At 46.3% G+C, this 10,925-nt stretch overlaps 1 protein-coding gene across 1 annotated transcript in view; it reads left to right on the forward strand.

The window, feature by feature from the left end:
- ATG10 (autophagy related 10) overlaps positions 1–7,438 on the forward strand; it is a 59,668-nt gene extending 52,230 nt beyond the window's left edge. The window contains exons 6-8 of the mRNA XM_050987035.1: positions 5,190–5,287; positions 5,550–5,669; positions 6,038–7,438. Coding sequence (XP_050842992.1) covers positions 5,190–5,287; positions 5,550–5,669; positions 6,038–6,050 — 231 coding nt within the window. The 3' untranslated portion in view covers positions 6,051–7,438. The remainder of the gene's footprint in view (positions 1–5,189; positions 5,288–5,549; positions 5,670–6,037) is intronic.
- The last annotated feature ends 3,487 nt before the right edge of the window (positions 7,439–10,925 follow it).

Below are 10,925 nucleotides of genomic sequence, written 5' to 3' on the forward strand. Positions count from 1 at the left end.
TGTTAAGCTTTAGAAACATGCCTGAGTGTCACCTACTGCTTTGATTCCTCCTGTTCTTGAAATTAATATTTCAGACCTTATTATACATATATTAAATATGTAATTATGGACCAGCAGTGTTGGCTATTCTTGATTACTGTTTTGCTTGTTCTGCATTACTTCTCCTGCCTTTCAGGCATCTTTTGTTAGCCATTTAATAAATTGATTAAAATAAAAAATAATAACATTTAGTAAAATAATAAAGTTACAAAATGTAAAAAATAATCACCACCTCTTCAAAACTGTAAATACTCCAGAATCAGGCAGAATTGGGGCATAAAATATGAATTACAGAGTCACAGAATGGTTTGGCTTGGAAGGCACCATTGCTGGGATCCATGATGGATTTGAAGCAGCAGATGCAAAGTGGTAGGCGTGGTTCATCTCAGAGAAGTTCTGGCTGTGTTAAGTGTCCTGGTATTTCTGCGTTGTAGGATCTGCCAAAGCATCTCTGCTTTTCTCAGGAAGGCACAGCCATTTAATTGCCTGTTCAGCTTGGCCTTGGTGTTTGACGAAAGAAGGACAGGATCCAGCTTGATTGGCTGCGTGGGGTTGGAAGTGGTGAAGGTGTCAATAAAAAATCATCCCTGAGCTTGGTGGTGGGAGCACACGGGAACGGGGACATTAAACCATGGGGGCAACTGCAACTGCTGCCTGCAGTGGGCTGGGCTGTAAATCAAACCAGCCTCCTCCACAAAGACAGGCTCAGTGACCACTGAAATCTGCTTCTTGGGGTCGTTTGCACTTCTCTGTGTTGTCAGGGTCCCTTCACGCTTTCCCCTGCTCGATGCCAATGCAGATCTGCATTGATTTTCTGAGAAAAGCAGGAGAGCAGTGCCAGTGGCACTTGCCAGGTCATTCCTCAGCACTGTCACAGGCAGGGCAGGTTTTTCCACCTCCAGCTCCAGGGATTGGGATTGGTGGGGTTCCTGTGTTTTGTTGCAAAGCTGGGGAAACTTGCCTCAGCTATGTCAGCAGGATGAGTTGGCTTCTGGTTGTGAGTGGAAGTCAGTGACCATAAATACATTATCTGTCCCAGGTCACAGAATCCCAGACTGGTTTGGGTTGGGAGGGACCTGAAAGTTCATCCCATTCCACCCCTGCCATGGGCAGGGACACCTCCCACTGTCCCAGGCTGCTCCAAGCCCTATCCAACCAACTTCTAGCGATCCAGGGGCAGCTCTGCTCTGGGCACCCTGTGCCAGGGCCTGCCCACCCTCCCATGGAACAATTCCTGCCCAAAATCCAGCATAACCCTAAGTCAGTAGGATGGAGAAGCCCTAGTACAATTATTCTGCTACCAACAGCTTTATTACTGTGATTTACACCTTCTGTCAGGATTGTAAAAGTTCCCTGTGTCATTACAGTTCCTTAATGTGGTGCTTGCAATATAGTGATTCCATAGGAATAGATTTCCCATTGCAGTGGTTCCATTTTTAGAGGAAAATCCCTTTGACCTCGAGTTGCACAGGTTTGAAGTTCTGTGTGCAGTTTCTGTTCTGGCTGTGGGACTCAGGGTCAGTCTGAAGAGAGAAATCTTCCTGCCTTCTTTCTGAATGTATAGATTGGATTATATTAACAAGGGAGTTACTATTGGTGTGCATGAAAATAAGGAATAAAATGAAGATAGACCATGAATTCAAGAACATTAATTACTTACATAATCTTGAGTGAAGAATTTTTACTGAAACTCAGCCATTTGTTTCAGTAAATGTGGTCAGAAATCAGAAGAAAAGGAAAAAGTTATATCCTCTTTATTAATTGCATCACTGTTTCCTTTTCCCTAAATGGAAGAGATTATGGGGGGCATGTTTTATTAATTCTGCCTTCTTTTTCTGACCTGGTGACTGCTGGGAAAATGTCTGGACTCACTTGGCACTGGCTGTGGTGTTTGCTGGTAGGATCCTGCATGAACTTTTTGACACCTGTGTGAGAATTTATTTTTGCAAAGCGACATCATGCAAACCAGGTTGGGGAAGAGGCAGTTTCAGGCACAAATCCCCTGAACTATCATCAATGGAGAGACCATAAATGTTGTGATGGATGCTTGAAGGCAGTTTAATGTAGCACTGGAGAAAATAGAAGCCATTACCCCTGGAAGAGCTCCAGTTATGACAGAGAAAATAAATGGTGCTGTTACAAGAGATGTACTGACAACAAAATTCCTGCTGGCTGGGGAGGAGAGCAGCAGAGCACGGTACAGAAACCTACAGACAATTACCCCTTATCTGAAGTAATGTTTATTTTTGGTTTAAATCCGACATGGAGACTGCTTGATAAAATGACTTAATCCAATCTGTCGGAGGTTTAGTCTTAATTATACTTGTGTTGGGAACTGCCCGCTCTTTGCCACTGCTCAGATCAGTGCTGTGACATTTCCTGCTCAGCCCTGTACCTGCAGAGGCAATGAACAGAGCTGTGCTGCCAGAGCTCGCTCAGTCCCAGCCTGGGCTGGCATTCCTGAGCAAACCAGGGTCAGGACAAGGGGGAACAGCTTCCCACTGCCAGGGAGCAGGGCTGGCTGGGACCTTGGCACTGAGGAATTGTTCCCTGGCAGGGTGGGCAGGCCCTGGATCCCTGGCACTGCCCAAGGCCAGCCTGGACACTGGGACAGGGGAAGGTGTCCCTGCCATGGCAGAGGGTGGGATGGGATGAGATATAAGGCCCCTCCCAACCCAAACCATTCCAGGACTCTGTGATTATCTTTCAGTCTACCCCATGGAACATTTTGTGTCTTGCATCCATCTCTCCCTCCCAGTTTTTTTTTTAATGGGAGGGGTTGAGGCAGCAGCTACAGCAGCAGGCACAGAACATCCTCACACATCTTTCCTGCATCACCTGGGAGAGAGGTCTTCCCACAGAAAATAAATGAAGCAACATTTTGAGCTTCCCAATTCAGCAGAGCTGGTGCCTGCCTGTTCAAAATATTCCTTTCCATCCCAGCTGGGTCAGACTCAGAGGGATATGCAGATGTGTGATGGATTCCAGCCTGTGGTGCTGAGCAGGCACTGCTGTAAATCAGCCTCATAGCTGGATAGATCCAAAATCATAGACAGATCCAAGAAAATAATGGTGCTGATTTCAAATAAACTGTGTGTCAGAGTATTACTGCCCAGAAGAGTTGTGGGCAACCTGCAAATGGGTTCTTGCAGTACAACGCCAGTGAGTGCTTGTGGGAATTGACTTGAAACTCTCACACTGCCCTGGTGCATGACTGACTGGAAAAAGATTAATTGTAAACAAGAAACAGATGATTCTTACATATTATTTGTACTGTTTTGGCGGTTTTTCTCCATGAAGTCCCGGTAGGACTGTGTATTTTTGGTGTAGCTGGCACAGGACCAGCCTAGATGAAGGGCAGAACTGCTGCCCTAATATTTTGCTCAGGTTTGTATTTCAGTGGAGTGTCATCATTCTGCCAGGTAAGTGCAGGAGGCAGTGAGCTAATGCTAATGAGGCTGATGCAGCACAAACTTTCATTCATTTTTCACCCTTCTGACAGCGTTTGAGAAGGACTTGGGGTTCATCCCACCACAGGCAGCTCACCCTCTCCCAGGGCAGGCTGGGGGCCTGGCAGTGAGAGGCTCTGTAGCCCATTACCAATTCTGAAATCATGCAGTGCTTTGATAACTCCTGCATTTTTGTTGGCAGCTTCCCCATGCTGCCTGCTCAGAGCTGCTGTGTCAGTGGTTTAACCTTGAGTGCACATCAGAGCCTCCCAGGATGCCATTGTGTACAGGATTTGGAAGGTGGCATTGGACTGAATCAGAGCTGATGCTCTCAGAGTGTTTTCCCTGATGCTCCACAAGCTTCTCATCCCCACCTCAGCCTTCTCCCTTTTTAAAGGCTGCTCCTTAATGGCTCTTGGCTCAGGATTTCTTTTGGTTTCTTGTGCTTCCGTGGTTTTCCTGGGAGTTTGTGATACATTCCTGTCCTGAGTAGTGTGAAATTCCTGCATTTGCGAATGTTTTCAGTGTCACTCTGTTGTCATGTAAGAAGAGGAAGGACTAAAAGAAGAATGATATAGAATGTAAAGTTAATAAACTGTTTTTAAAAGTCGAGTCTGGCCTCCATGTGTCACTCACTAGTGGTTTGCTGTAGCAAGGAGTGCAGGGGAAAATCAAAAACTGGGGGTCAGGATGATTGGGAATATCTTTAGGCTGAATATTCAGCCTTGGGAATTGTCTTCATGACTTGTTAACAGAGCTGAGTCACTTACAGCCAGGTTACCTCTCTCTTTCTGGGAGTTCATGAAGTCCACTGAAATTTACTTTCTTTTTTTTTACTTTGCGTAATAGTTTTGTAAATGTTATTAGCTATATACCTTTTTTTGTTGTCTTTAGGTATACCATTGGTACAATCTGTGTATTTTCTGGAATTATTTGGAGGCCGGAGTTAATTTGAGCAGAATATGAAAAGGGGGTTTTAATTCAAAATATTACTCTTTCTCAAAGAAAAACTGCATCAATTCACTTTTGACAACAGCAGATGGTAGCATTCTTATGCAAGTTATCTGTTTGCAGTGTGAAACAAAGCTTTCTGAACACCCTTTTTTTTGTATATTCTGAAGCTTCTGGGAGTTTTTTTAAAGTTCTCTTAGACATAAAGGGATTGATCCTCATGAGAACATTTCCAGCACCAAGTGGAAGTTGAAGCCACCTTGAGAGCACTTCCTTCTCCCTTCTTGCTGCCTCTCCAAACAGAGCCATGTGTATTTCCCACACCAGGCTGAAAAGACACCAGGGCTCAGGGTGGTTAAAGACCTTTCTTCCTGAAGGGAATGGGTTTTCTGTGTTACATTTGCTCAGACTGTGGTTTGCACAGTGGCTTTTCCTCTCCCAGCCAGTTAATGCTGATACAGGAACTTGAGTTACTTCTGCAAACTATTGCTTTTAACTAAAATAGTGGTGTAGCCTGGCTGCTGGTCTTATTTCCCATTCATCAGAGGAGAATATATATTATTGATGTGTAATATATACAATATATTTTAAATTTCATGACTGTGATAGGAAGAGCAATGTGAGCCGAGATTCTGAAGTGAGAAGAGCTGCATCAGGGGCTGATTGCACCCTGCCTTGTCTTTTTCAGTTGCACAGGATGAGTTTTGTGTTTTTCCCTTCCATGACAAAGCAAATTCTGTTCCCTCTTAGGAGCACCCCATCCTCGGGCAGCCTTTCTTTGTCCTGCACCCCTGTCGAACCAACGAATTCATCTCTGCTGTGCTGAGAGGCTCACAGGAGCACCACAGGTGAGGGCACTGCTGGGCTTCCTGCAATGCAGGTACAGTCAGCTGCAGGGTGGAGATGGACAACACTACTTCCTTAGTGCCAGCAGAATAAGATTTCTGTAGTGTCACTTCAGGCCTGAAAATTAAAATACATTTGTCATAGGAAAAATGAAGGAACAGCCGCATCTTAAGTTGTTTTCTGACTGTTGAGTCTGTCTGTAATTCAGAAAAAGCTGGGATAATATAGTTATGGTGCTTTTTTGTGGTTTTTTTTTTGTCCTAGGCACATAAATTACATCACACTGTGGCTCAGCACTGTAGGCCCCGTTGTGGGCCTGAATCTGCCTCTGAGTTATGCAAAACTGGCACCTGAGCAGAGCACGGCTGCTGCTGTGGCTGAAAGGTAAGAGAAAAAGAAACCATCTTTCCTCTGCCACCATGCTGTTCCAAAGATCAGATGGATAAATGGCAGAACCATTTCCTCCTCCTTTGAAGATCTTGGTTAATTTAGGACTCCCCTTTCAGTGTTTTGCTCACCTGCCTGTCTCGTTGCCTCTCTTGCTTTGCAGTGAAAACTTGTGCAGAGAGAGGTGCTCAGCCCATTGCTGACAGCCTTCATGAGCCCAGAGGGCCCCTGAGCTCCTGGGGTCTCTCTTGGGTGTGGAGAAGTGTTTTATATTGGCTCCCCCAGCACAGGGTTGGGGGTCTGGCATAACTGCTGCAAGGATTTTGATTTACCTTCTTTTTCTGTGTTTGCTCTTGTCTCTCCAGGGCCCTGAGCTGAAGGACTGGGAGTGGTTAGGCTGTGATAAAGCTGCTGCAGACTTCCCCGGGGGTGAGGTTGAAGGTTCCTTCCTGGCTGCTCAGCCATGCCAGAGTGGAAATGGTTGCTCATGGCTCCTTCTGTGGCCAGCACTGGGCACTGATGATGGTGGGAATTGGCTGCAGCTGTGGGAGCATCTCCCCAGCACCACCCAGACCTGACCTCCCTTGAAGTCACTCATCTCCTGCTGAGGCTGCACACACATGCACAAGCCAGAGCCAGAGCTGCTGGATCTACTGAACTTACCTCTAGAAAATCTGCACCATCTGTGGGGCAGAAAAAGCAATATGAACACAGAGAAATGCTCGTGGGAGGTGGTGTGAGCTTGTGGCAGCCAGGGTATGGCTGAGACTGGGAGCCACCTTCTCCAGCCCAGGTTCCCCAGCACACAGAACATCCTCATCCCGGGAATATCCCCCCACACCACACCTCAGGGAGCAAACAGGGTCGGGGCTGTCACACACAGAGCCCTTGGAGCCTGCACAGTGAGCAGGTCCAACTCTGGAGCTCAGGAGCCTGGAGCAGCCCTGTGGGAACGTCTGGCTCTGCCCTGCTCTGCTGCCTGCCAGGGAGCTGCTGTTCTTCCCAATTAGTGTTCCTCCTTGTGGTTGTGGTTGTTCACAGGTTTGCTCCCTACCCTGCACTGCTTCTGCAGCCTCCCCTGACAGCTGCTGGGTTTGGGGGTTGCCTGGTGGTGCTGCCATGGAGAGCCAGATGATGAGGAACTTCCCTACCACCCATCCTGGCTTCTCTCCCACTCCCATTTTATTTGCAGTGTAAAACAGAGTCTGAGCAGCTGACACTGGAGCACAGATTTCACTCTGTACGTTCAGCAATTGTCACTTGCACGCAGAGTCTAGGGTGTGCCACGTCAGAAATGCATCCAGATTCTGTTGTTTCAAATGATGTTTTTAACTTCCATTACTTGTGCCACCGGTGGACATGGAATACAGAGTGCAGTCCTTCAAATTCCATGGGTGCAGAATTTGTTTGCCAGACATTTGGAATTAATTATGAAAGCATGTAGTTTATTTTGTTCTGTGTCATATCAACCTGAAAAGCCATTTTCCCCATGTAAGATTTACAAAATATGGCCTGCAGCTACATTGATTTTTTTTAACACTTTTGGTAACACGTTTGATAATTGCATCCACAGCTCATTTTTAAATTTAAGTGACACTTAGACAGGAGGAAGAGCCAACAAAAAGAGGTAACAGCAGGTTTAAGAGCTGGTAAATGTTCATCCCTGCTCTGTGAACTTCACTTGTGATACCCTGGAACAGTAGAAGCACTCAGCTTTCAAAATGTGTAATTTATATGTAAAGGAAAATAAATATTTGTCTTTTACATTGAACAAGTCTCAACAGCTATTCCTTTTCTACCTTAATTCACCATTTGCAAAGAAAGGATTATTTGACTAAGCCATTACACTGGGCTCAAACAATGAGGTGACAGTGCTGTGTCTCATCAGTATCAATGTTTCCCTGAAATTTGCCTGGAAAACTAAAATTCACCTTGGCTAGTAGAAATACATGGAGGTTAGACAGAGAAACAAATACAGGCTAACATAAATATTTGGAACCAAGGAGATAAATAAGCCCATTTGGATATCTCCTTTTTAATGGCTGGGGTGAGAGGTAAGCAACCAATTTCCTGTTTAAATTTACGCCTTAATGACCTAGGATACCTTCACTGAATTTTTATGCATGAAAATTATATATATATATATATATATATATATATATATATATATATATATATATATATATATCTATATATATATATATATCTATATATATATATATATATAATTTTTTAAAATCAAGTGAATTGTAGCACTGTTTTGTGATTATATTTTATGTCGTGATTCATTATTTAGGTAGACTATTGAAGATCCTTAGACCTGAGCTTGGGTTTTGTCTACATGCATTGTCTGAACTCTTGCATCCTACCAAGGAGAAAATTTCCAGTTTAGATTTGTAAATTTGCTCAGTTGTTCATCTTTGCTAAACGGGGAAGACACATCAAGGGAGGTTCTTCACTTCAGGGGAGCTCTTGTAAGAGAGAACAGTCTCATACCTGCCCTGGGTTGCCAGAATCATCAAGAGGATCAATTTTATGGGTTCACCTAAGCCAAAAAATGTGTTTTTCTGGGGAGTGCAGTCGGTAGCCACATACATAATCCCTCATTTGTGTCAGCATGACCAGGTAAGAATTTAACCCCCTGCCAGGAGATTCGAGGTTGCCTGGCTTTGCTTACTAACAGGAACATTCCTTTCCAGGCAGGAAATGTGGAGCTACTTAACTACAGCTCAATACAGTCAAGTAATCAGTATCAATTCTTGCTGCAACTCCTTGAATTTCAGCAAAACTTTCTCAGTAACTTTTTCCCCCCTCCCTGTTTGCTGTGATGATGGTTTCATGAGTGTGCTTGGACATCTGTATTTATATTGCACACGTATAAATTCAGTGCCAGCACAAAGGAAGGACGATTGCTCTTCCCTCTGAATGGTGAAGTTACAATTATTTCCTCAAAAAAACTCTCTTCTAGAGAACAGCATGTGTATGGGTATTTATACCTATTTTTAGCAACATGTGGGCTTTTAAAAGTGTTTCAAGGAATTTGGTGCATTTTTTAGCAATAAATTCTTACCAGCTAGAATTTAAAAAAAAAAAAAAAAAGCCTGAAGCTGAGAGCTGCAGAAGTAACCCTGTATTGAGTGCTCAGGATTAGGGAGGTGTCACACAGGTTGTTATCTCTTGGATTTCATGAAAATCTTAAAAAACCCTGCGCCACGAGGAAGCTTTCAGTTCCCCACTTGAGAGCTTGTTGTAGCTGTCACCTCCTGAAGACAAATTCACCTTAAGGCAGAAGGGATTTCACTGCTGTGTTTGAACAGAGAATGGATTTACAGAGCACCCTCTTAACACCTTCCTCAAGTGTGTTACAAAACATCTCCCGTAGGTTATTGTTCAGTCAGGTGTTGCTGGTGTCAGATGGCTGGCCAGCTGCTTTAATAAGTGAAAATATTAATTAGTGTTGGTGATGAGGTGGAAAATGCGGCCAGCTGTGGATTCTACTCTGTTTGGGAGGATGTTGGGTTACATAACATGTAATTTTTAGGCTCTAGACCCCTCTAGTAATGATTTGGTGACTTTTTGCTCAGCTCATCTTTCTCTGAGTTCTTCCTGCAGGGTCCAGGTAACACAAACTATTCCTGGGCACTGGCACGACCACAGAATGACAGCATGGCTGGAGTGGGAAGGGACTCAGAGCCCATCTAGTGCCACCCCCTACCATGTCAGGGACACCTTCCCGTGTCCCAATGTCCAGGCTGGCCTGGGGCACTGCCAGGGATCCAGGGCCTGCCCACCCTGCCAGGGAACAATTCCTCAGTGCCAAGGTCCCAGCCAGCCCTGCCCTCTGGCCCTGGGAGCCATTCCCTGGGGCTGTCCCTGCAGCCCTTGGCAATTGTCTCTGTCCCTCTTTGCTGCAGCCCCTTCAGGCCCTGCGAGGCCACCCTGAGCTCAGCCCAAAGCTTCTCCTGCCCGGGGGAGCAGTGCCAGCTGTGCCAGCCTTGGCTGCCAGCAGAGCTGCTCCATCCATCCCTCTGCCCATCCTGGAGCCTCCTCTGGCCTGGCTGCAGCAGCTCCAGCTCCTTCCTGGGCTGGCCCAGGGCTGGGGCAGCTCTGCAGGTGGCTCTGACCGAGGGGCAGAATCCCCCCTGCCCTGCTGCCCACGCTGGGCCCGGCCCAGCACGGGGCTCTGGGCTCGGCCCAGCTCAGGGTTTGGGGTCCCAGCCCAGCCCAGGGTTTGGGGTCCCAGCCCTGCCCCAGAGCACCCCCAGGGCTGCTCCCCCTGCTCAGCCCAGCCAGGATCCAGGCTGGAGCAGCTCTCGTGCCTCTCCACAGCCCCGGTTTGCGCAAATTTCCCCGTGTCCTTTGTCACAGCCCCACAAGTTCTTGTCTCGAGCATTTCCGTTTCAGCTGTCCCCCTTCCCGCTCCTGTCGCGACACCTGGTGGCGACAAGGCCTCACGACAGCGCCCGCCCGCGGGAGCTGCTCCAGTGCCCGCTGAATGTTCCTTCCCCCTCTGGAATTTGGAGATTCGGAACCACCATGAAGAGTCCCCGTCCCTTCTTCCTCCCCCAAGAACTGGACTACACAAACCTCGGGAGGGATTCTGAAAGTATTCTTAGATTCCTTCTGCATTTTTATGTAAATTACTGAATTCTCACATCAATTCCTATAGAAGTGAATGATCTGAATCAGAGCCTTTCCCTCACCATGCAGCTGTAACAAGGGAATTGCTCACTCTGACTTCAGCTAAATATTTTGAGGTTTTACTGACTTAAGAAAGTGCTGAAATATCCATTTTTTATCTGGCTAAGCCAGTAAAAATTCAGACACCCAAGTCAGAGCACAGCACTGGTGAACTACAACAGGTGTCTTCAAATTGGGCAGACTTGCCCCAAAATAAGCAGCTACTTTGTACTCACAGAGGTGAATCTCTTTGGTTTGGGTCGATGGTTCAATCACCCCTTCAGGGCCCAAACCCACTGAGTTCTGTGTCTGTGCTCACACCTGAGGCTGGAAGTGCTGCCACAAACACCACTCCCAGCACTCCAGTGCGGAAGGTGTTTTTCACAATTATGCAGTAAAATTCCTGCAGTTTGTGATGCCCTGCGGGGATATTTTGATTCCTGATTAGCAGTCCTAAAGGAACATTAGGGTGGGCTTTTTCCTTGGCCAGACCTAGGGAGAAATCAAATTTTGAATGAGCAGATTTCTGTGCCCGCCCCATCTCCTGCAGCAACCCCTGAACAAACAGCGGAG

Source organism: Serinus canaria, chromosome Z (assembly GCF_022539315.1).
Source record: "Serinus canaria isolate serCan28SL12 chromosome Z, serCan2020, whole genome shotgun sequence".
NCBI classification, from domain to species: Eukaryota; Metazoa; Chordata; class Aves; order Passeriformes; family Fringillidae; genus Serinus; species Serinus canaria.